Source organism: Polyodon spathula, chromosome 10 (genome assembly GCF_017654505.1).
Source record: "Polyodon spathula isolate WHYD16114869_AA chromosome 10, ASM1765450v1, whole genome shotgun sequence".
NCBI classification, from domain to species: domain Eukaryota; kingdom Metazoa; phylum Chordata; class Actinopteri; order Acipenseriformes; family Polyodontidae; genus Polyodon; species Polyodon spathula.
Window position 1 is genome coordinate 20,615,090 of NC_054543.1, and position 27,666 is coordinate 20,642,755.

Here is a 27,666-nt window from a genome sequence, read left to right on the forward strand (position 1 = left end):
CTGGGTAAATGAGGGACATCAAGTATATTGAAAGCAAGGTCTTCCACACAGGTGTGGCTCATGCGTTAATTAAGCAAATAACATCCCAGCATGCTTAGGGTCATGTATAAAAATGCTGGACAGGCCTAGTTGCCTATAATTATGGCTAGAATGGCTGCAAGGGGAGACCTCAGTGACTTTGAAAGAGGGGTGATTGTTGGGGGCGCTTGGCAGGAGCTTCTGTGACCAAGACAGCTCAACTTGCTTATGTTTCACGAGTAATGGTGTCTAAGGTGATGTCGGCATGGCCAACAGTGGGCGAAAGCGCATACTCCAGGATCGTGATATCTGTGCATTAATTCGAAATGCAACGAGTAGCCAGTTTTATCAGAAACGGTCCACCGAGAACTCCACAGAGAGGAATACCATAGTCAGGTTGCAGTGCACAACTGCTCATCACATCTAGCAATGCATGTTTGTGAGTCCAGTGGTGCAAAGAGCACAGGCAATGGACTACTGAGTAGTGGAGAAATGTGATATGGTCAGATGAATAATCATTTACCATGTTCTTGACAAATGTCATGTATGGCTTCAACCTAAAGAACTCTACAGCCCTGAGTGCTTGGCTCCAACAGTGAAGGGTTCTAGTGGTTCCTTAATGTTGTGGGGAGCATTTTTCTGGCATGGTTTGGGTGCAGCCATTTAGATGGCAAGGTCAATGCTAATCGCTATTTAATGGTACTGAGCGATCATCTTCACCCGATCATGCAGCCTTTTTTTCCTGCCAGGGTGGGTGTCTTCCAGCACGACAATGCCCCCATCCACAGAGCATGTGCCCAGTGGTTTTATGAGCATGACACTGATGTTATCCATATATCATGGCCTTCTCAGTCACCAGATCTGAACCCAACTGAGCATTTATGGGATATTCTGGAATGACTCCTGAGACAGCATTTTCCACCTCAATCAACCAGGCGTGAGTTGATTGACTTTCTCGTGGAAGAATGGTGCCACATCCCTCCTGCAGAATTCCAGAGGCTGTTACACTCTATGCCACGACGCACACAGGCCTACCTGTACATAATAAAGACATTCATGGAGATATGCGCACTTATGCAAAGGTTGCTGTAAATTTAAAAAATTGGATAGCAGGTGATGCAAGTGTCCTCCTTTGCCAGTATCTGTCATTCTGGGGCGGGATGCGAGCAGTTAAAAATATTGTTTGGCTGCTGTTACAGCCCCATCCTCCCTGTTGGCTAAGAAAGAGGAAGTAATTGGAGAGATCTTCCCCTTTTGCTATCCGCTGTGGTTTTGCCATAGATTTAAACCCCGAAAAACTAAACAGGAATGCTGGGCCACTGAGAATGAGGCCTGGCAGTGGAAGGAGGCCGAGAGGTTTCAGTTAGATGAGATTTGTGAAGGTTCTAGGGGGGAGGCTGCAGAGCCAGCACAGGAGTCTGGTGCGGCTGCCTCCACTCAACCGACCTGATCCCGAGCTGGAAGCCATGGTCGCTGATTTTTTAGCTCACTCCCATGACTTCCGACTCGAGCAAGGGATGATGACGTGCTGGGCGGGCTCTTTGACCAAGCCACTGTGATTAATGATCAGGTGGTCTAGCCCAGACGTGCCGCCACATACCCTCACTTTGAAATCAATCGAGATCTCTTGCATCATTTTGAAAATTTCCCCAGACGGGGGAAGTGCGTCACCAGTTGTTTATTCTTCAGCTTTTCAAAGAGGATTTATTGCAGTTGGCTCACGCTATTCCCCTGTCTGGTCATTTGGGAAGGGACAAGACCGAAGCGAGGCTTACGACATGGTTCTATTTGCTGCCTGCTCCACTTCACTGGTGGTCGCTGCCGACTGTGCTTTGCTGCCGGTCACTGACGGCTCTGCTTCGGCGGGGGTCGCTGTTGGTCCTGCATTGCATCAGGAGATACTGTGGCCGGATCCCCATAAAGGGAGCTGCCGGCCAGGAGGAATGAGTAGAGGTCAGGAGACTTGCTCCCCCCTAAGCATTTGCCCTGCAGGATAGTGTGGCAGGATTCCCGAAAGAGGTAGCTGCCAGTCACGAAGAAGTGAGGGTTGAAGGACTTCCCACTATGGCCACACCTATGTACACGTTGCTTCCCCTCTTCTGGCACTTTGAGACTGAGTGGGGAGGTACCAGTTCAGGCCATGTGTGCTTTGCACAAGGGGGGGGGGGGGGGGGGGGGGGGGGGGGGGGGGGGGGGGGGGGGGGGCGAGGAGCCCTGTACATGATTGTTTATTTATTTTTAGGACGGGGTCTCCCCCCTCTGCCCCTGTGTCTCATTTTGTGTTATTTTGTATTTGTGTTTTATGATTTATGTATTTTTTTATAGGATGAGTCAGGTGCCATCCTTATGTCATGGCTGGTCCATGGAACATGTAAACTTTTGGGGATTAAGACCATCAAGACCTCGGTTTACCATCTTTGATCGATGGTCTTGTGGAGCTTTTTAAAAAAACCCTGACAAACATGTCGCATAGATTTATTGCAAGTGATGTGCGCTACTGGGACCAGCTGATTCCTCCACTTCTATTTGCTATCAGAGAGGTGCCCCAGGCTTCTATAGGGTTTTCTCCATTCAAACTCCTGTATGGGCGGAGACCCTGGGGTGTGCTTGATCTGGTCAGAGAGATGTGGGAGGAGCAGCAGGACAATTCGACCGATACAGACCGATACAGACCAATACAGTCCGGTATGTGTTGGACCTGCGGAAACGTCTTGAGTTGGTGGTTGAGTGGGCACATGACAATTTGCAGCAGGCTTACACAGACAGGAGACCCAATATAATAGGCGGGCAAGTTACACACGTTTTAGCCGGGGGATAAAGGGCTTCTATTGTTACCCAACTCTGAGTTTAAACTTCTGGTGAAGTGGCAAGGACCTTTTGAGGTTACATGCCAGGTTGGGACGGTGGACTATGAGATTTGCCAGCTGAAGCAGCAGAGAGAAAAGCACATTTATCATGTAAACCTCTTGAAGCCATGGTTACAACATAAGGCATTGTTAGTGGCACACATTGTTTTGCCGAAAACGGAGTTGGTGCAGATTGACACCAAACTTACACCAAAACAGAAATGTCAGCCTTGGGTGCTGGGGACTGAATATCCTGATGTGTTCTCTCCAGTCCCGGGGGAAGACTTGAGTAGCCCAAACTTGAAGTTTAGCCGGGGGTGCAAGTTCACCAGAGGCCATACCATATACCTGAATGCAAACGGCAGGTAGTAAAGGCGAAAATTGATTAAATGCTCAGGCTAGGGGTAATAGAGGAGTCCCAGAGTAACTGGAATAGTCCTATTGTGGATCGACTCGGTTTTGTATTGACTTCAGATGGGTCAATGAAAAATCAAAATTTGATGTTTATCTTGTGCCCCGGTTAGGTGAGTTGCTGGAGTGTTAGGCACGGCTCATTTTATGACGACACTGGATTTAATGAAGGTGTACTGGTAGATACCACTGACCCCGGAATCTAAAGCGAGACTCCTTTCAGGTTATACCAGTTTAATACCATACCCTTTGGGTTGCGTGGCGTCCCAGCCTCTTTCCAGCGGATGATGGGTCGCATTTGCTGCCCCATCAGCAGTACTTACATTGATGACGTAGTCATCCACAGTGAGGATTGGGATAGTCATCTGTGTAAAGTAGTGGAAGTACTGCAATCCTTGTGGGAGGCCGGGCTCACTGCTAACCCAAAGAAGTGTGCAGTTGGGAAGAGTGAGTGAGTATTTGAGGTATCGAGTGGGGAGCGGCCAGATCAGACCACTGATTGCAAAGGTGAAAGCCTTGGCTGACTAGCTGATTCCTAAAACCCAGGTGCGCTCCTTCTTGGGATTAGCAGGCTACTATAGGAAGTTTGTCCCAAACTTCGTCATGCTCGCTACTCCTTTGATGGATCTCAAATGGCAGGCTGTCCCAAATATGGTCCGGAGCCATGTCATGAGGTCCTTGCTTGCTCTAAAGAGGAGACTGTGTAGCAAGACAGTGCTGTGCAGTCCGGATTTCAACAGGAGGTTCACCCTGCAGATGGATGCATCTGAGACAGGTCTCGGGGAAGTGTTGTCTCGGGAGGTGTGGGGAAGAGAGCACCTGTTATATATTATAGTGTCATCAAGAAGGAGTGCCTGGCATACTGGGGCGTTATTGTAGTACAGCTGGGGAAACCTGGGGTGAGTGTTTTCTTTTACCTTCTTGTTTTGAATATTTTTTCGGCACCTGCGTGTGCACCATAACAGGACTGAACAGTGAACCTTACCATTGTTGGCATTTCCTCTCATCTGCCGTGGAGACTGACTTTACCATTGCTGGTATTGTACCTCCATGGTGCAACAGTGCCCCCTTGTGTCATCTAATAAAAACTTGATGCCAGTGAGCTGGTTTCAAGTAAACTTTCTGTCTCCCGTGTATTCGGTGAACCTCATACCCTTCCACAGAGAGGAAATGATTATAAGACTTTAAGCTTCTGTACAGAGCAAGCTACATATGTGTACCTTAAAGAAAAGAACAGATTTATTGAGGAAGCCGCTGCATAAAAACATGCTTTTTATTATTTTAGACCAACGCTATTTACCAATAGCAGCTATTCCCAGTGTAAGTGTAGTGCTTTTTTCTTCTTTAGATAACTCACTTGAATGTGGATTTCCAAAGTAGCATCAGTTAGTTCATCCTTATAAAAGTATACTGTGATGAATTTACAGTCATTGCACAGTGCCTGTACATTGGATTTACCATCATTAATTCAGATGTATTTTACTATACTTCACCATACTGTTTTAGCAAGTTGGTGGAATTACATATTCAGCATTTTTAATGTATTTGAGTGACGAGTAGACATTTAATGTAACTTGTAAGATACATATTTTTAAAAATGACATGTTATATTAACAGTGGCAATGACTTTCATCAGTTGAATAAAATGTGTTCAGTGGTATAAACAGCTCAAAGTGGCAATTTAATTCACACATAGAATTAATCTCTTACTTAAAAATAGTGAACATTTAGCTATCCTGTTTAAGGAATGTTTTATTCATGTATTTATTAATTTGTATTATTGAATAACAATATCTTTAAATGACAATGTTCAGGCAATTTATTTGTCACATTCAAGTAATATAAGTGTGCCCAGGACAGTTTGACACTGTGGTTTTACCATGCACACCTCAACTCTCTGAGATGTACATTCAATTATGGAGCTACTTTACCCTTATATGGCTTAAAGAAGTCTCAAATATGATGGTAATTGCAATGTCTGCTAAAATTGCAAAATAACTCTCCCAATTGTTTTATTTTAGAGATAGCGCCTACTATATTAAAATGGAGTCTGTGTATCCGTCTTCAATTGTTTCTGACTGTGCTCGGTGTAAAATAAGAAAGAAACACATCATTTTAGTTATATATAATATATACATATATTCACACTTGCACCACAGAATCACAAGTTTCAAGATATTCATCACAGACAGAACCAAGAGCTTCATTTGATTTACGAATCACCTTTTACATTCATCCATTATTTGTTCCTAATATACTATTTTTCTATTAATTACAGACATGAATAATTTACAATATAATAACTTTTTTTTGTTACAACTCTTCTTTCAGTTTTTATACTACAATAAGTTTAATTTACCACAGCCATTCAGCTGTTTGTAGGACCCAAGAATGATGGCACAGTTGAACAAATTACACATTGTTTCATTTTGCATTTAGTGGAAAGGATGGTTGGCTTGTGTTAACTATAAGTTTGTACCAAGTTAGTTTAAGTTGTAAAACGAAATAGTAGCAGCTTATTCAACACAATTTGCTGCAAGTTGGAGTTGATGTTGCTTTTAGCCCTATCCATGTGCATCAAAGTATTAAGTATTAAAGGGAATTATGTTTTTAAATACTACTTTTAATCGTTAAGACAACTATTCTAAATTAACAACCTTAGACAAGAAAATGAAATTCTGCATTCTTAGTTGATACCATGTAATATATGTGTGTGTGTGTTATATATATATATATATATAAACACACACACATATATTACATATGTGTGTGTGTGGGGGGGGGGGGGGGGGGGGGGGGGGGGGGGGGGGCACAAATCCTGGATACGACCAGGTTTTAACCTATGGTGATATTCTCATCTGATTTTTGGTGATAGAAACTTATTTAGCTTTTTTGTTTCTTTATATCCCTAATATGTTTGACATTAGAAGTACAGCCTGCTTTGTGTTAACAGTATCCTGCTGTTCTAGCATTAGTGAGTATTTCGAGTGTCAGTGTAATTCATGTCTGGAGAAAAGTTTTAATTAATTGCATGGTATTAAGAATTATTTTCGCTGTGCTGAATCAGGTCTCACAGGTTTAGAACTAATCTGAGAAGTCAGTCGATGGAAAAGGGCCCTTTACTTACAGGCTTGTTCAAGGACTATAATATTTTCAATGGAGTTCAGGACAGCACCTTTCACCTCGCCATGATTATTTTCCAAGCAGACATACTTGAATTTTTTTTTTCAATATGGCTGTAGCTTGCATGCTCTTTGTGGTAACAAATTGGTAATGCATTTAGTTATTTCAACAAAATGATACCACATGTTTAGGTATCAAGCCTGGCGAGGACACATCTGGCATACAACCTACCATCTGAAAATATTAATGTCTGAATAATCCTTTTGTGATGTGAAAAGGCAATATTTTAGTGATCCCTTGAAGGAATCGACAATAACAAACAGAGAGGAGGAGAAGAGGGGATCAGTCCAGCACTTTTTTGTCCAGCGCTTCTTTACTGTTGGTCCTGGAGTAGGGCTCAAAGGCGGAAGAGCTCAGGTATCTGGCTGACAGTTCCTGCAAGTTTCCTGCCAGGGACCCGGCCACGGACAAGGGGTTTGAGGTGAACCGGCTGGTCACAGAGCCAAGGAGGGAGGGCATGTGGAAGTTGAAGAGCCCATGGCCAGGTAAGGAGTTGGGCAGTCCCGGAGCCCCCGAGGTGGTCACTGCCGGCAGTGGTGAGCTCCCTACGGTCCCTGAGGCAGTGGAGTGGGTACCGTTATTGGTGGTGGAAGGGCCTCTCAATGCCGATCCCAGGACAGTGCTGGTGCAGTGGGGGAGAAGTCCAGGCAACCCTGGGGGAGGCAGCAAGCGACCCTGTTCCAGCAACCTCAGAACGCTGCAGGTGGCGGCCGTTTCTGAAACCACCGATCTCAACTCAGAGTCCTTGCCTTGGTCCTTCTTCTGCTTGGTTCGCCTGTTCTGAAACCAAACCTTTACCTGGAGAAAAATTAACAAACAGTTAATTCCAATATTTCATCCATAACTATTAAGAAGGCAATGGTTTTAAATTTAGAAATGCTGAAAGAAACGTAACCAATCCAGTTTTTTTTTAATTGTCATTCAATTTGTTATGTTTATTTTAGTATTTCTTAAATCCAAACTCCAATAGGTTCCATTTTAGAGGTCAGCAGTGGATCTTGATAACATCGGGGGGGGGGGGGGGGGGGGGGGGGGGTGTAATATAGAAGTATTTGGATCTGCATGTAAACAAGTCTACTTTTTGCTTGGATGTCAGTAATAGAAAATACAGACCTGTCAACTCTCCCTTATTTGCTGGGACGCTCTTATTTTTAGGACACTTCTCCCAGACAAATACCTAGACAAATTTTATCCTGTATTTAATTCAAAAATCTACTGTTAAACACGTTTATGTCAGCAAACCTTTAATTTCTGCAAAAGTCATGCACAGTCTGTGGGTATTGCAAGCTCACATAGGACACCTTTTATATTCACCGCTGCAAAGAAACTGGTGAGGCAGAAGTACAGGCTCCAGTGAAGGGATTAAAACAACAGTTTGGTGACATCAACATGGTGACTAATAGTAGGAGAAAACTGTGCTGAGACAGCAGGCAAGGCTGTAACAGACTCACTGTTGTCAGAAATAAAGACATTTTTAGAATGATAGGTGAAAGGTTTGACTATCTGTTAAACAGATCGGGACCATTGCTTCAATGCAGAAATACACATGCGATGCCAGTGACACCTGTAGAAAAACTTGCAGTCACACTGCACACAGCAACTGGCAATTCCCAGCAAAGTGTGGACACGAGCTTCCGACTCCACTCTTTACTTCAGGGTTTTTTTGCTCCATAAATCTATCACGCAGTTTTCTCAATCGGGCTTTACATTCTCTCCAGTCCTTTTCTATTCTTTTCTGAATAGCACAGACCAATGCTGTTTCTATTATTTGGGCATCTCTATATTCTTTAACTAAGCGAGGGATTATATAAAAATTGATGAAATTTAATAGTAAATTCATACAAATGTTTTGACGGTTTTTTTAGTTTTTTTAAATTAATTTTTTATGCTAAGCAGTACTCTTTTTTATGACTTAATTACTATGCCATTAAATGCCAAGGTTAGATAATAAAAATAGTGTCATCTTTACAAAGTCTGTCAACTTATATTCAAATGTCTTTGCTTTTGGATTTGGCTACTTAAATTGAAGGGGAAATGAATGGCATTCGGTAGGACTTCTAATATTTACCATTTCTTAAATGATTTGCGTCTGTGGAGACTAAAATGTTGAATTCAATTTGGTCTCCCCACACTCCGCATTGACAGTCTCCATGGCGGCATCCATGTTGTTTTAGTGAATCTCACCAGCTTTCTAGCCCGTGAGTCTGAAGGCTCATCGATGAGTTTAACAACAGCTAGTTTAGCGGCCCCATGTTGACTTAACAACAGTTCAGTGACCATAGCATGTCACTCAGTGAGCAAATGATGAATAAAACAACGTGCTGATACTTCACCATCTACAATAGCTGTGTGTGCGATAAGCCCTCCTCCTCCTACACCCCCCCCCCCCCCCCCCGCAGTAAAAAAAAAAAAATAACTAAATCTTGATGCAAATTCCAAACTTATTGGACAACAACATATTCTCACAGAATCCTATTAGAAAAAGGCATACTTTCTGTAAACTATACAGGACTGATTTTAAAGATGTGACATTGGAGCAAGAATGGTGTTTGTTGTAAGCATGAGAGATCACAAAAACACCAAAAAGCAGGTGACTCTCAGAAAACCAGCGCTTCAATTATTAACATCTTTCATTGCCAAAGGAAAAACACAAATCAAGAAAGTTACACATCTAGAGACCTTTACATGTTGTTTAAAGGTTTGCTGACATAAACGTGTTTAACATTGCTTTAGAAATTCAGCTTGCTTGATAACATGCATGTTTATATACAGCAATAGTGTGTTCATTTAAAATAAAAGGTATTTGACAATGAAATGTTATTGACAGTGGTATTATTATTCCACCACATACGTGCAGTGTCATGAATAACCACGCTGTTGTGTATTTTGACTTTTTCAATTATTTGTTTTATCATGGACTTATTGAAGTTTTTTTTTTTCTTATGAAGTAGGTGCCATATCTCATCCTTTGATGACGAGGTCAGTGTGCTGTGCCAAACTCAGCTTTTAGATTTGTTGTGTGATGAAAGTAACAACGCCAACTGTGTATACTTTCCTGTTTTGCAAAATCAACGACAGTGGACCTATGTTTTAACATTTGCTTTTGTCTTATGTAGGTATTCACTTAAATGCAGGCCACTAAGATTTCAGTTTACAAAAGCTCCCATATTTTGAAAAGTCAGTGTGGACAGGTATGAAAATATAGTGCATCAGCCAGGATGCGAAAGATCAGCTGGGGAATCTGTTTGCAGGGCTACAATACAATACTGTTAAAACCTGACCACAATGTGTGATAGTCAGTGATTAAAAAACAATAGGAATGTTACCATGGTGCAAGTCAAGCTGCATAGTGGTATGAAACGGGTCGAAGTACTATGTAAATGGTTTTGATCGTAATCATGGTTGCATGGTTATTATTTACCACCATTCAAACTGTAATGTAAAAATGCAAGAATGTTTTTATTTTTTATTTTTTAAATACAACAAACTCTGTAACGTGAAACAGATTTATTGTGGCTTTCTTTTATCAAGCCCTGCTTACATTAAAATGTTACTAATGTTACTTTTTTGTGCCACATATACACTGCAGTTTGTGTTATCTTACAGAGGAGCGCTATCAACAAAATCAGTAATACTGAAAAGGACCGCTCGTATTGAGTGTAGTCATTGGTGCAAATAGAGGTATTTTCAATAAAAGATTTTTTATAGAATTATTCAGCTTCTAATGAGCACTGCTAAAATTATTTTGGCGCAAGAAGTCTACAGTGTTCCCTGGTTATTTCCCTGACTTGTACAAGACAAAAATCTTTAAATATTGAGGGTAGTGAATTGGTGAAGGGTCCTTATACAGTAAAGCATGTACTATTTACTGTCAACACAACCTAACTGGGAATTAACCAAATTTGTAAATTAGTGCATTGCGTAATCCAGAGTAAGTATAACAAAAGAAGTATGTCTTTAAAAAAAGACAATAAAAATAACATAATTGAATAATATTTTTAAGTGGCAATTTGCTTATTTTAATAATACAAAATTCATAGTTTTTCCCTTACCCACAAATGTACGTTATTTATATTTCTACTAAATAAATATAAACATTAATTAGATATTATTTAGATAGAATTTCCCAAATATTTTCAAAAATATTGCATTCAGACATCGCATAAGAAATATAAACATAATTGATTATCAGTTTATGAGGAAAATAATCTAAACAGATACTGAATTTACTCAAAAAACAATGATAATGAAAATAGAATCACAAATCATTCAACAAAGCTCCATTAAAAAAAAAAAAAAATGTAGATAAAAATCTTTAAAAACAATCTATATTTATTATATAAACATTCCTCCAAATGTGAGAACCTGGTGTTAGTCAATCGTATTTTAATATAAAATATTTAATTTAATATTAAAATAACTTCAAGTGAAAGTGAATGTTTTGACCTATCATGGATGTAATTTATTAGTTTCACATTATTAGTGTTGTTTGGACTCAATGGCTGTACTTCTCAAGGAAACCTGACTGTGCTCAAGCATACAGGTAAATATATTTATCACAACATGGTAAATTAGAAAGGAGTGTTATAATGTTGTCTTGACATTTATACCACATTAACATCTGCCATAGTCAAAGTGAATAATTCGTTTACACACCAACTGTTAATGTGCAGGTCTTTCTGTAACAATGCATGTGCGTATTTAGCAGCAATTCTACTGAAAACAATGTGTATGAGTTTTAGTAATAATGTGTATTTAAACAAACAAACACAAATGAATAAACTCTAGATGTAATTTGAATGTATTTAAACACATATATCCTGCTCCTACGCAGAATGTTTTTAATGCTGTACACCATCTGTTCAGATTATATGACATAGATATCAGTAACAGATACGGCTATTGGTTCTGACCTATACAGAATACAGTGGTGCTCAAAAGTACTGACATCCTTTTCAATTTAAAATGCTCCTATTTTAGATTTCAGAGCTACTAAGTGTGACAGTTATTCATTTGTGTTAAAACTATAATAAAAACATCTAAATTTGAATTTATGGAGCAAAATATTAATTTCAAGTTTTAAAAAAATGAGTCATTCCTTTTATTTTGCATTCTAGTTGTATCTTTCAATTAAGTTTCCATATTATACACAATACAATCAAGCATGAACTGAAAGACAACAATTTAAAATATGTTTTAAACTACAATTAAAAAAAAAATGGCATTCAGATTTCAAATTCAGTTTTATTTGAACACAATAATTATTAACTTAATTGAAAGTGTTGAGAAGAAATGTCATACATTGTCATAATATCAAGGTGAGTTAGAACATTTTGCATTGAAAACTATAACATTTTTAACATCATAGTATCAGATATAATTTCTACATAAATGGCTTAAAAATACAGCAAGTAACATGTCTTAAATGAGTTATTTATTTAGGTTTAAGTATTGTTTTCATATTTACATGGCACGTTTATTTAAACCTTGTCATTAACAGTGCTAATTTTCCATCAACTATAACACATTAAAACATCTAATTGAATATTAATTTAATATTGTAGTGGCAAAAAGGTGTAATTCAAAAAATATTTTTCCAAAGCATCTAAACCATGGATTATATTAGAATTTGATAATTTAATGGGGGGTGGCAGTAAATATTTATATACTGTTTTTATTTTATTTCTTTATTTCTAAGCAGTATAATGGCTCGCCATCACGTCTGTTGGCGTGGTGTTTTTTCTTTTTTTTGGGGGGGGGGGGGGTTTGCTGGTATGCTTTTGTTAACATCGCTAAGTAAATCGGTCCCTCTGTAAAATAAATTGTTACGTTGTGTTTTCCACAAAAATAAAAAATATTAGGGAAAGCTGCGTTATTACCTGCGTTTCAGACAGATTGAGCTGCCTGGCCAGCTCAGTGCGCTCTCTCCCCACCACGTACTGACACCGCTGGAACTCCACCTCGAGCCTGTACAGCTGCTCCGCTGTGAAGGAGGTTCTGGTGCGCTTGGGTCGGTCCAAGTCCAAACCCTTTGGCAGAATAATCTCTCTGATCGACCCTTTGGCATCTGGAAAATTAGATCACGTCATGTCAATATTCTTGTGCAGGGACAAATAATCGCAAAGCAGAACAAAACCTGTTCCGTGTCTTGAGGTCGGTAAAATAACCAAAACAACAACGGCACTATGATTTTTTTTTTTTTTTTTTTTTTTGCAAAATACTGTAATTTTTTTCAGCTAAATAAAAATGAAATAATATTGTTATAGTGAATTTTGAACATTCAAAAAATATAATCAAAGATCTTCCCAGGATTATTATTATTATTATTATTATATTATTATTATTATTATTATTATTATTATTTACTACAATGTGTTTATTAATTGTAATAAGGAGATGTTGCTGTGTGACCATTCCTCTTGATAGTTTATTTCATAAATAATTCAACGTTGCTGATCATAAAACGTTGGTTTGGTAAAGTCGATATTTTGGATTATACATTTTAACATTATGATTGTGAGTTGTGCTCATTTTTTAACCCATTCTGGTTTGTAACCAGTTGGTCCCTAATGAAAAAAAAAAAAACTCAAATAGAATATTAACATGAAAACATTAGAAAATAAAAAATAAAAAAACGAAATACAGAATACACTGTAAACCTATATTGACAATTGCGGTTAAGCGCTACACATTTTCATTTTGCAATAAGCAGCCTTCCACACTCTAAGGTTAAGAAATCCACATTTCACCTGCAATTCACATTATTGCATGTCGAGTGTCCTTTACTCCGAATTTCCACTGCATGAAACACAGGCCAAGAAGAAAGACGTGCCAACAATGTGCTGACTCTAGCCACAAGCACTTCAGTGCCACTAAGTGTACGAATATGTCAATAATATGCTTACAGTTATATATTAGATATATATAATATATCTATATATATATATATATATATAATATATATATATTATATAGATTATTATATATTATGTAGATTTGTCGTAGCACATGGTTGTGGTCAACGAGCCTAAATCTGAACCGTATAGCTCTCGAATTCAGAACGAGTTGTAAAATTTTCGCACGGACCAGCATCAACCCGTACAAACAGAGCTGACAACTAGAATATACCAGGACTTTCTTCCACGGTCAGTCACCAAATCATTATTTGTAGTTAAAGGCAAGTTTTACACTAAAAAAAAGGAATGTTGTTTGCAAAAACAATTTTAAATCCTAAAATCCTTGCTTTTGTTGTATTTAATACATTTTATCTACATGTGAGTATTTAATCAAATCTATGTATTTCCATGTTTATTATTATGGTATTTCACTATTATAATATATCTTTATTCATCAATCGTTACATAAAATATTATTTTGTAGAAGCTAAACATATAGAAACGCATATTTCCATTATTTTATTTCTTTGGTAGTGCTTTCAAGATATTTCTATTTTATATACGGTAATATTTACGTCTGGGCTAAAGATGTGTATCATTTTATAATAGAATTTATATGTATATATGTTATATATTATAATAATAGATAGATAGATATTATAATATATATTAATATATATATATATAATATATTTTCCTCATAAAAAAGTGCTTTTGAAATGGATGTTTTCTGTTTAACTTGAAATTGTATTTGTCAGATATCTCTACCAAACTGTGAACTATTTTTTAAAACATTCATTTTTGGATTGATTTATTTTCATAATTCGCAGTTATTTTCTAACCCTGTTTGCGTTACTGTACACGGGTGCGTTATTATTTGGCATAGTCCCATGCTATTTAAAAGCTGCAGTAGAAACTGTGTATCTTTAAAATCAATCATTTACATGAATTCCAGTTTATAAACCTAATTCCATTGCAGTTAAAAACGAGTAATTGGGGCTGTGGAGTACATGCAATTCCACTTTCAATGAACTATTAGTGTGTTGGAAAAAAACCTGCTAAAGTATATAAAAGAAACAATTATGTGTTTGAAAAAAAAAATGAAAAAAAATGTTTCAATGTTTAAATACCAGGTCCTTAATTTTAACGTAATAATGAAATAAAGTCACGTTATCCATGATTTTTATTCCTGTTTACACTGTGATTGAATTACGTTAAAAAACGTAAAAATACCCTAATCCTTTCATAGATCGCATGTCACTGTTTCGTTTAACAACTTAGTTGTTTTTCTTTTTTTTTTTTTTTTTTTTTTGTCGTATATTTTAACCAGTAAAATACTAGAGCCTTGCAGCTTTCTAAAAAGAAAATTTAAAAAGTCACTCACCTCTAACTAGTATTCTCCTGCAGTAGTCTGGGTCTGCCGAGTTAGCTTTATTTTTTTCACAGTTTTCTGAAGACCCAGAAGCTGAGAAAGCCTCCTGCTGCTCCTTCAGGAAGGATTTTGAAAGATTTCCTTGGGATTCCTTGCTGTCATTCCCCTCCTGATGTCCGTTCTTCATGACAATGCTTGTCTCTCCTTCCTGATTGTATCTGACATCCATGCTGCCTATAGACTCTTAGACCTGTAGCTCCAAAAAAATAAAAATAATGGAGTGAAGAGAGAGAGATCTATATTTGAGAATATTGCACACGATATTGTCCAGAGGAGGGATTTTTTAAAGGTCCTTTTAAATGTGAGAATGGTTTCCTTATGCGAGGGGAGATGTTTCCTCCATCTGTTTTGCTGCCCAGTGATGGTTGTCCAGCCTGACTTATCCAATGACCATGGACTTCCCAGTGTAACTCTGCAATGATTTAATACCTGTCTTATTACACACACATCGAGTTGTTAGATGATCTCCAAACAATCAGTCACACAGACGGGCGCACACTTGCTGTTTCAATTGATTACGATAATTTTGCAGCCTCCACATTTATGTTGCCTCATGAATACACTAAACTGTTTTGGATAAGATATCAAATCTTAATGGATGGTTTGCTGTGCTCAGTCCTCCCAGTCAAGCAGAATTTAACCAGGTAATAAAGTGGAATGATTGGTTTCGCTGGCCCACCTGTAACACACAATCACAGACTAGCAGAAAACTTTGGAGGAGCTTCATCTTGGAATCCCGAGCACATCACCAGCCATACTCAACAAACTTTAATTGCCTTAAGTCTGTCCCCGTTCAGAGCTCCAGTGCCAACCTGCTCTCTAGCTTGCTATCATCTCCAGGAAAGCCCACCCCCTCTCCTCGTCCTCAGAAAAAAAAGCCTTCCTTTATAGAAATCCCTTTAGCAGGTTTTACAGCCTCTTTTTATTTAAAAAGCAGCTCCACTGGCATCAGCCATATTACACTTCTTTCTCCCTGAGACGGTTTAGCCGTTCCTACAGCTGTACCTTCACAGCAGCACTCTTTGGCAGCCTTCAAGATCGGTTAATTAAAAGCCAGCCTTCTTTTCATATATAGCCGCAAGGAACAGACAGCATGGAAAATCTCAACTAAAAGTTCTGCTAAATAAAAAAAATATCACCAATATCTTTGGGAGCAACAATGACCAGTAATCCAATAAGCCCATTGATTAGGTTACAATGATTCAATTAAAGCAAATGACCTTGCTAGGAACATGCTCCAGCCCTTCTTGTCACCATGCAGGGCAGAAGCCCTCTTCACACTGCTCTTCTTATTCATTCCTTTATGGGAAATGTGGAGCAAAAGGAGTGAAAGATGGCAATTATCTAATTGGACTATTAACAAACAATCCTTTGAGCGTGGCTGCCCGGCAGTGGTTTTCGGGCGGGGTTAAAGGCCACATGTTTCACTAACCCTGTTCACAGTGTTGGGGGCCGTCTGTCGAAACTGAAAGAAAGGTGGAAAAGAAAAAGACTAAACTGGCTGCTGCTCACAATTGGTGCTGCTTAGCTCTAAGTTGTACCTTAGAGGGCAATTTGAGGAAAGATATTAGGAGGCTCAAATCTTGCACTGTGTTTGCTGGCCGTGAAACAGAATGTGTATTCAAATACTACTACTACTACAAGAGTACTACTACTGTAGCTATGGTCAAAAGGTTTACAGCACCTAGAATTTTAGGATTGAGACATAAAATTATATTGCAAAAGTCTACCAGAAGCCATAATAGTAGTATAGTATTTCATGTTAGATTTCGAAATGTCACATTTTTCAATTTTTGTCAGTTAGTTAAGTATACGGAAAACTAATGTTAGATGTCAAAATGTCACATTTTTCAGTTTTTGTCAGTTAGTTAAGTGTACGGAAAACTACAAAGTGGTCAGTAATTAAATATCTTAATGTAACATTATTCTGCAGGTTTCATTCGACTTAATGAAGCTAAATTAGTTAATTCTATTGGGTGATGGAAAACACCTGTATTGCTACTAAAAACAACAGTAATAAAAAATGAGGGACTATACTTTTACTACTGCTAATAATAATAATAATAATAATAATAATAATAATAATAATAATAATAATAATAATAAGTGTATAAAGATAATAACACAAATGCAAGGACTAGATTGGACATTTCACAGACATTTTTTACAACCTACATTTAACCTACACACAGAAAAATAATGCTGTAACCACTTAACATTTTTAAATAATTCAAAATGGTTGATGTAATGTTCACCCATAACATTAACACAAAATAAAAAATACTCTGGGGGAACAACAAACATTTTGGTAAATTAAGTTGTCTGTGTGTCTGTTTCTACTCGCATTTGCCTTTAAACATACGTGTGATGCGCATTTGCCACTGTAAAAGGGGGATTGTCGCATACATTTCACTGAAAAACCTTCGTGTGAACAAGTTATTAAAACTATTATCTATCATCTTTATCTTTGTTTTTTTTTTTTTTTTTTCTAGTAGTAGTAGTTTTACCTCAAGTGATAAAACTTTTACCTTATACATTTTAGTATTTTGTTGTTATTTTCTTTTTCAGTATACCGTACATGTATCTGATGTCACTCTGAGTAAATATAATATAATGTATATTAGATGTGGTTTTACCTCTTCTATCCTGGTAATATTAAAATGAGAAAATATAAATACTACACTAGAAAAAAAAGTGCCTACACTCTTCTTGTGTACTTAGATAAACAGAAAAACTCTATAGTGTTCCCCATGTGACTGTGTTTAGTGTCAGCTGAATCTTACTATAATACGAAATGAGAAAATATAAAATACTACAAAAATATTAAAGAAAAAAAAAAAATTATAAAAATAAAAAAAAAAAAATATAAAATAATAAAAAAAAAAAAAAAATAAACAAAATAAAAAAATAAAACAAAAAAAAAATTCCCCATGTGACTGTGTTTAGTGTCAGCTGAATCTTACTATAAACTATGATACTGGCTGGTGGGTATTGAAATGTATGGTAACTGGAAATCGTTGGTGCTAGAATTAAAGTTTTAGTTCTGGGGCTGGAAGTGTAGCCTGTAAAACATCCCCCTGGCCCCCCTTCCATACTCTTCAAAGTAACTTAAAAGATGGCAAGGGTCTGTCCACTTCTTAACCCTTTATGTACACACTGGTAGTAGGCTAAAACCAAACAGAAAATCACACGTTTTTAATAGGGTGTTTAATCGCTTGGAAGATGCATTGATTTATTACACAAGTCAGCTTTAACCGGTTCAACTTTTTGATAACTGACTAATGAATCCTTAAAAAAAAAAAAAAAAAAAGTCAACTTTTAATATAAAGGAATGTCCGCACTTTAAAAATGATGAATGCGTTTTCACTAATTTACTATTTATTAGAATCTGCAAAATATAAAATCTAATTGATCAATGTTAAAGAAGAAAAGTAAAAAAAAGGTGCTGACATGTCATGCAGCTCAGATAGGATCTTTGTTTTTTACACAATTACATTATAGTAAAAAAAAGAAAAGACATCAAAATTTAGGGCAACTGTGTGACTCATTTTTGGTTCCAGTACATGTTGTAATTGTGTGGATTTGTTTCATTTTGCCATGCTTATTTGAACATAATTGTTTTTCCCCCAGGGAATCCATTACTCCAGACTGCTTGGCATTTCATCAAGCGAGTAAAGTCAAGACAGCACAACCCATTACTGTCAAGCTTTACATGTTAAAAATGAGACATGAGCTAACAATGTCAAAGACGCCTGATCTGCCATTTAAAGCATACTTAACAAGTTCTTGAAGAATGTAAGTATATATTTCATGGCACCTTTGACACATTGATATGTTTATTTTGCAATTTTATTTACAACTGACATGAAGTAGAATTTTTTTAATTATTCAATGAAAACTTTATAAAAAAAACTATTTTTTTCTCAGCAATTATAGTACTTTATTTATATCATATAATATATACTATATATATATATATATATATATATATATTATATATATATATATATATATATAGTGCCTATAGAAAGTCTACACCCCCTTTCAAAATTTTCACCTTTTGTTGCCTTATAGCCTGGAATTTAAATGCATTTAGATATTTTTTTTCTTTTTTTCATTTATCTACACATCCTACCCTATAACTTCCAAATGAAAAAAATATTCTTGAAATGTGTAGAAAATAAATTAAAAATAAAAATTGAAATCGCTAATAAAACTACTAATGTGTTAAACTATAATGATTCACATGATTTCAGGATAAATGCAGCAGTTCTTATAGGCTCCCTCTGCTGGGGAGTGCACTTCAAAGCAAAGACTCAACCATGAGCACCAAGACGCTTTCAAAAGAACTCCGGGACAAAGTTGTTGAAAGGCACAGATCAGGGGATGAGTATAAAAAAATATCAAAGGCCTTGAATATCCCTTGGAGCAGGGTCAAGACGATTATTAAGAAGTGGAAGGTATTTGGCACCACCAAGACCCTGCTTAGATCAGGCCGTCCCTCCAAACTGATCAGAGATGCTACCAAGAGGCCAACAGCAACTTTGCAAGAGCTACAGGCTTTTATGGTCAAAGTGTGTGTGTGACAACAATATCCCAAGCACTCCCCAAATCTGGCCTGTATGGTAGGGTGGCAAGAAGGAAGCCATTACTCAAGAAAGCACATCTTGAATCCTGTTTGAAGTATGCAAAAAAAAAAAACACTCAGGAGATTCTGTAGCCATGTGGCAAAAAGTTTTGTGGTGTGATGAAACTTAAATGGAACTTTTTGGCCTAAATGCAAAGCGTTTGGCGCAAACCCAACATAGCACATCACCCAAAGAACACCATCCCTACTGTGAAGTGTGGTGGTGGCAGCATCTTGTTATGGGGATGTTTCTCATCAGCAGGGACTGGGGCACTTGTCAGGATAGAAGGGAAAATGAATGGAGCAATGTACAGAAAAGTCCTTGAGGAAAACCTGCTGCCCTCTGCAAGAAAGCTGAAACTGGAACAGAAGTTCACCTTTCAGCATGACAATGACCCAAAGCACACAGCCAAAGCTACATTGGAGTGGCTAAGGCACAAAAAGGTAAATGTACCAGGTAAGTGATCCAGTCAGAGCCCCGACCTAAATCCAATCGAAAATTTGTGGCATGACTTGAAGATTGCTGTCCATCAACGCTCCTCAAGGAACTTTACAGAGCTTGAACAGTTTTGTAAAGAAAAATGGTCAAATATTGTCAAATCTAGGTGTACAAAGGTGGTAGAGACCTATCCCAACAGACTCACAGCTGTAATTGCTGCCAAAGGTGCTTCCACCAAGTATTAACTCTGGGGGGTGGAGACTTATCCAATTATTATCTTTCAGTTTTATATTTTTAATGTATCATTTTTTTTCTCAAGAAAAACTTTTTTTCCCCTTAACAGTGTGGAGTATGGTGTGTAGATAAGTGGGAAAAAAATCCTCATTTAAATGTATGAAACTCTGAGGCTCTGACACAACAGAATGTGAAAAAAAAGTTATTAAGGGGGTGTGTGACTTTCTATAGTCACTGAAAAAAAAAAAAAAAAAAAATATATATATATATATATATATATATATCTATAATATATATATATATATATATAGTATATATATACAGTCGGTTAATATATAGTGTATGTGTGGATAAGTACTCTCGTTGTTAGTTGTATCTTGGCCCATATTAAAAGAAAAGTCATAATAAGTCAGTGTTACGTCAAAAAGTACTGACTTTATCAACTACTAGTGTGTGCGTCTTTTAAAGGGCTGACTGTCAATTTTATTTAAAAAAAAAAAAAAAAAAAAAAAAAACATGCACTAAAAATGTCATCATGCTTTAAATCCCCAGACTAGAACCATTTTTAAAATGGGGTTGCTGAAAGCCATTGAACAAAACTGTAACCTCTGTATGTGATGGGAGCCATGCAAAGCCAGCACCACTAGTTACAGCGCCCCTGCTAGAATCCAGAGAATCATTCAAGGGAGACCAAGAAAACAAAGAACATTGCCTTCAATATAAAAATACCTACCACAGGCAGGACAGAATCTGACTAGACACACGAAATTGTCATTGGGGAGCTCAATCTTCATTCAGGCAATTTTGTATAATGTATACAATATTGTGAATCCATCTATTATAAACAATAACAAATGAGGTGGAAGTGAATTACTATACGTTATAAGTGCATCTCTGGGTCTGGTGAATTAATCATAAACCAACTGAGCTTTGCTATTGTGGTTTGTGCTTGTGGTTTATGATAACTGATCCCCTTGATGCAATTATTACAATGTAATTCACTGCAGTCCATCTATTATTCCATATATTTGGTCCACAGCTCAATTCCTTCTGAAAACAATACTTCAAAAGGCACTTTTCCTTGCAATAGATCTCATTGTGCATCCTGTAAACACACAAATATAAACCTGGAAATTCATGGTCCTAAATGTTCTGCCACCTTTAATGTAGTTTACCTGCACTAATAAGGGAATTATGTATTGTATCATCTGCAAAAAGTGCAACTGGCTATATATTGGAGAAACTAAAAGATGTTTAGCACATTCAGATCAAATCCACCTTGTCACGTGTAGGTATACATTTTACTACTGATGGATATTCTATTGATGATGTCACTGTCTGTGGAATTTACAATAGAACACACGCAACCACAAAGCATAAAGAACACACGTGGATTTTCAAACTCTGCACTTTGGAACCTTTTGGGATCAACATTCTACCATAAAGCCCCACTTGGCTTTACTTTCCATTAATTCTTAAAATCAAACAACTCAATGGACTCCATGGCATTATAACTCATAAAAGACTCTTATGTCTGAAACACCCTAAATACTTTTGTACTTACATTGTACTTTGTGTACCTTTACTATTATTTAAAAGTGTTATATACAGTACTGTGCAAAAGTTTTAGGCAGGTGTGAAAAAATGCTGTAAAGTAAGAATGCTTAAATCTAAATCAAATGTGCATATTTGGTGTGACCACCCTTTGCCATCAAAACAGCATCAATTCTTCTAGGTACACTTGCACAAAGTCAGGGATTTTGTAGGCATATAGTCAGGTGTATGATTAAACAATTATACCAAACAGGTGCTAATGATCATCAATTCAATACGTAGGTTGAAACACAATCTTTAACTGAAACAGAAACAGCTGTGTAGGAGGAATAAAACTGGGTGAGGAACAGCCAAACTCAGCTAACAAGGTGAGGTTGCTGAAGACAGTTTACTGTCAAAAGTCATACACCATGGCAAGACTGAGCACAGCAACAAGGCACAAGGTAGTTATACTGCATCAGCAAGGTCTCTCCCAGGCAGAAATTTCAAGGCAAACAGGGGTTTCCAGATGTGCTGTCCAACCTCTTTTGAAGAAGCACAAAGAAACGGGCAACGTTGAGGACCATAGACACAGTGGTCGGCCAAGGAAACGTACTGCAGCAGATGAAAGACACATCATGCTTGCTTCCCTTTGCAATCGAAAGATGTCCAGCAATGCCATCAGCTCAGAATTGGCAGAAAACTGTGGCACCCTGGTACACCCATCTACTGTCCGGAGAAGTCTGGTCAGAAGTGGCCTTCATGGAAGACTTGCGGCCAAAAAGCCATACCTCCGACGTGGAAATAAGGCCAAGCGACTCAACTATGTACGAAAACACAAGAACTGGTGTGCAGAAAAATGGCAGGTGCTCTGGACTGATGAGTCAAAATTTGCAATATTTGGCTGTAGCAGAAGGCAGTTTGTTCGCCGAAGGGCTGGAGAGTGGTACACGAATGAATGTCTGCAGGCAACAGTGAAGCATGGTGGAGGTACCTTGCAAGTTTGGGGCTGCATTTCTGCAAATGGAGTTGGAGATTTGGTCAGAATTAATGGTCTCCTCAATGCTGAGAAGTACAGGCAGATACTTATCCATCATGCAATACTATCAGGGAGGCATCTGATTGGCCCCAAATTTATTCTGCAGCATGACAACGACCCCAAACATACAGCGAAAGTCATTAAGAACTATCTTCAGTGTAAAGAAGAACAAGGAGTCCAGGAAGTGATGGTATGGCCCCCACAGAGCCCTCATCTCAACATCATTGAGTCTGTCTTGGATTACATGAAGAGAGAGAAGCAACTGAGGCAGCCTAAATCCACAGAAGAGCTGTGGTTAGTTCTCCAAGATGTTTGGGCCAACCTACCTGCCAAGTTCCTTCAAAAACTGTGTGCAAGTGTACCTAGAAGAATTGATGCTGTTTTGAAGGCAAAGGGTGGTCACACCAAATATGGATTTGATGAAGATTTTTCTTCTGTTCACTCACTTTGCATTTTGTTAATTGATAAATATAATCTATTAACATGTCTATTTTTGAAAGCATTCTTACTTTACAGCATTTTTTCACACCTACCTAAAACTTTTGCACAGTACCAGTACTGTATATATATATATATATATATATATATATATATATATATATATTTTAAATAATAGTAAAGGTACACAAAGTGCAATGTAAGTACAAAAGTATTTAGGGTGTTTCAGACATAAGAGTCTTTTATGAGTTATAATGCCATGGAGTCCATTGAGTTGTTTGATTTTAAAAATTAATTGAAAGTAAAGCCAAGTGGGGCTTCATGGTAGAATGTTGATCCCAAAAGGTTCCAAAGTGCAGAGTTTGAAAATCCACATGTGTTCTTTATGCTTTGTGGTTGGGTGTGTTTTATTGCATTTGTAAATTCCACAGACAGTGACATCATCAACAGAATATCCATCAGTAGTAAAATGTATACCTACATTTCATTTCAATCTGATAGTGCTTGTCTATGCAACTAGCTCATCACTCAGAGCAGGTCATGATGAGTGGGTCATGATTGATGGAATCCACTGAGGTGTGCAACTTACTGTGACAAGAAACAGACACGTGGTGCAGTGACTCAAATCGCAGAACCCTGCAACACTGGACAAGACCCACCCATTGCCACTGCAACATCGTGTTTAAATGTACATTTACTGTCCTCCGACTGCTTTGTGACAGTCACGCTCCAAGCGCCTGCTTAATATGCACCTTCACATGTAAATATTGTTTTATCTAAGATTACAAGAATAATAGAAATAGCATTAATCACAAATTATATTAATTAGAAGTGCTTTACAATGGCAGTGGAAAGGGTCTGTTGTGTATCAGAATGTAAATATTTACTAAAACTGCAACAACATCTTTACTCTCTAATTATATACTTCCTCTATTCTGAATTCTAACAATGTTATTCAAAACCACTATAATTGAAAGCAATGCATGTTTAGACAGTAGTGTAAATTCAACAAAAGATGTTTTCCAATAATAAATATGTATGCTGCAAATGGTAAAGAATGATGATCAGTTATTTAATGATACCTGCTGCAGCCAGGGGTTGTGCTGTTCTTTTAACAGGCAATCAGTGACTGAGGAACACATTAATGACTGATTTTAAACTGTGATGCTATACAACGCTTTTTTCTGATTACATTACAAAATGCTCCATCAGTGATCAATTGACAATTCAATCCTGTTTCATGCACAGAACCCATTTATTTGATTATGAAGACAGATAAACAGAAAGAAATGCATGCAGGCTTCATTTTCCAATTTATATATATATATATATAAATAACAGATTTCAACATCTCCCATGAAATCTTGTACTACTAGATAATGATAATGATAATAATACATTATTGTTGTTAATATATGATACATAATGAAGCATTGAAAACTTATTTGAAGAAATCATGCTCGCTACTAGTGTATTTAATTTATAGTCAAATGTTACGCCGTTGAGAAAAATCATCAGGTTTAAAGCAAGTACACAAAAACACAGACAAATAGCCTTTTCAATAAACACATTTTTCATTTGATACCTTCTCTACTGTGTCAGAAACTGATATCCCTTTCTTGTCATCATTCAAATAATAGAAAAATAACAAAAATAGGAGTAATAGCAGTTTATTGTTTAAAGATAACTTTATAATATCCAAATATTTCAGTCTGGATGTTATCCTGTTTCATCACATATTCAATCTAATGGCTCCAAATGTAAAAGAGACTGGAGCAATACACAATTCTGCTGAGTTATCATACAGTATCTCCTAAGTCCTCAAGATGTGTCTAACAGCCATTATGTTGGGTTTCTTTCTTCCTATTGACCATTTGTCATAACCTTACTTAATATGACATCAGGCTCAGGTTTACATTCCCTAAAGGGAATTTCAGATGCAGATACAGAAGCTTCCCCCCTAACCGTAACCCTTTCTTGTTAGTAAAGAGGCTCGATTCCGCGCCTACAAACCACAGCATGCTATTTCCAAGATCCACTGTAGCGCAAGAAAGCAAAACAAAACATTGTGCTTCCTCTCATTTAATAGGACACAAACAGACTAGATAATGACAGGTTACTGTAAATGTCTCTACATGGGGCACTACATCTTTAAATAAGTACTTTAAAACTAGCTTCTAGTAACTTATGCAATGCATCTAATTTAGAATTACTGAATGTCTTTCTGTCAATTTTGTTTTGTGTTTTTGGAATGTATTTTCCCCAGTACAAGTGTTACATCATCAGGAGATGTTAATTATGTCTGCTGAATTGTGATTAACTACATAATAGTGACAGAAGTGCCAGTGTTTCAATCAGTGTGGTATTATTATAATGCAAACTGTCTAATGATCATATGATGAAAAGAAAATTCTTTCTGGACAAATATTGAAATTCACAGTTACATTTTTTACATGGAGTCAAATTTAGTAGATATCAAGAGCCCATTTGAAATAATATCATCCAAAATAAGTGTAATGCTGTTTTTGGTGTTCAATTCCCATGCACCTTTTTAACCCCTTGTGGCAAGGTAGCCAAAGTAAGGAGACTAAGTGCAGCAAATAAAATACTTTTAATTAAATAATAATCAACAAACAAAACAAAAGGGCACACAAAACAAGCTAAACAATAACTACTAAACAACTAACAAAAACACTGCTAGCATACTCTCACTCACTGCTCAAACAGGTCCTCTCACTCTCCTTTTATACAGGCGCCTGGACTAATTGATTAATTAACACCTCATTAGTCCAGGCACATTCCATGCATTCCTCACACAAACTCATTTCCTTACAGATCCACCCTGTAGACTCACTCACATCCACTCTAAACAACACAAAAACACACAAAGACAGGCTGCACTCTGTCACACACCTTAAGGTACAACTGAGCGGTTGTTCAAACTATTTCTTCTTAAAATACATTTGAGAGTGACTCGAGTATCAAGAGGTTTGGATGAGCAGATCCAACCTGGCAGTAAATCTGAATACCCTGTTCATGCACTTCATTTAAAAAATAATGAAGTTGGCATCATTGTATTTGTGGAACACATATGTCTCTTGGGTTAAAATGTGAAATAATAATAACAGAATTCGACAATTGGTTTTACAAGATTATTATTATTATTATTTATACAGTGCTCTCTTTTTTATCATACCAATATTGTCAGCCCATCTACATAGACATTATCATTTAAGTTGCCAGCATTGAGGACATGAAAAGCTTATATAAACAAAATACAGGCAAGAAGGAGTTTTTATTAAGATTTCAAGAAGTGCTAGGCAAACATTCAATACCAAAATACTGTACAAACAATCTTTTACAACACTCACTTGCATATTTATTTTAACGCATTGTTTCAATATTCCGTTAACCCAGAGCCATAAAATTAATATTTTAAGGCAATAGTTAAATCAAGTGGATTTCGGCTTCATTGTTATAGTTTCATACTTGTGTCTATTTTAAAATCCTGTATTCATTTGTATGAAGTGTTGTGTCGAAAATAGCTTTGTCATAACACAATACCAAAAAAGCTACAAATGAATTATTTTATGATCACACTGTATTGGTACTGTGCTGTGTTAATGAATATAAAATGTGAACACTGGCACAGCCTGACTGAAATAAGAATGAAAGTCTTTATTGTTCATTAAAGTAAGTATATGAGGATCAAATGGATGTTACGCCACACACATTACATTGTTCAGAAACAGACAATCATCAATTGTGTCAACAGAACCTGACAGTTTAGAATGAAGCGCATGCAGTAATTAAATACAAAAGGCACCTATAGTAAATATTTCTTTTTTGAAAGCAGTTAAATACTACAGATGCCTCTTAGGCTTAGCACTGCAATTTCCCTTTGTAATGCTGCTTCCTGACCAGTCAATGCACAAGTAAATAACTGAACAAAAGAAATGTGTATTCATTTGGACTCAGTGGGCTGGGTGCTAGTATTTCTTGTCTGTGTAAGGTTTGCATTAATTGGTGCAGTACACCTAAGGATTAATGATACCGAATTAAAACTTGTGTGGGGAAAAAAAAAAAAAAATCATAATAATCTAGCAAGATATAAAGTAACGTTTGGATTGTTGTTGTCATCAATACATTTGCAATTAATAAACAAATACAAAAATACACAACAGCTTTTTTTTTTTTTTTTTTTTTTGATCTTTTAGGGTATGTTTTCAAAGCATTTAATCCAGTATTTAATAACTTAATTTTTTTCAAAGCAGAAAAACACCTTTTACAAAATCAGCAAGCAAATCAAATAATAACCCACACTGAAAATGAGCACCTTTAATAGTGCTTCAGTGTAAATCGAATTAAAAAAAGTGGTAACAAAATCTTTGTGTAAGTAAAAATGTTTCATCAAAACAGAAAAACACTTTTAAAAATACTGCAAAGCTACAGCTTTTGGCTTCCACCATCAGTAGGTATGTTAGATGGAATTAAGTTCACATTAGGTACGCTGACTTTACAATCCTATATACATATTATTTGTTTAGATATAGTGAATGTAGCGTCTGCT

The 27,666-nt window shown here is 36.9% G+C and overlaps 1 protein-coding gene across 1 annotated transcript; it reads right to left on the reverse strand.

Annotated features, from left to right (window-relative positions):
• Window positions 1–6,531: 6,531 nt before the first annotated feature.
• On the reverse strand, window positions 6,532–14,986 carry LOC121321427 (ventral anterior homeobox 1-like). Its single transcript, XM_041260370.1, has 3 exons — window positions 14,739–14,986; window positions 12,338–12,525; window positions 6,532–7,256 (listed from the first exon to the last, which is right to left on the reverse strand). Exons 1-3 carry the CDS (start codon window positions 14,953–14,955, stop codon window positions 6,741–6,743), a joined length of 921 nt encoding a protein of 306 aa, XP_041116304.1. The 5' UTR covers window positions 14,956–14,986; the 3' UTR covers window positions 6,532–6,740.
• Window positions 14,987–27,666: the final 12,680 nt, after the last annotated feature.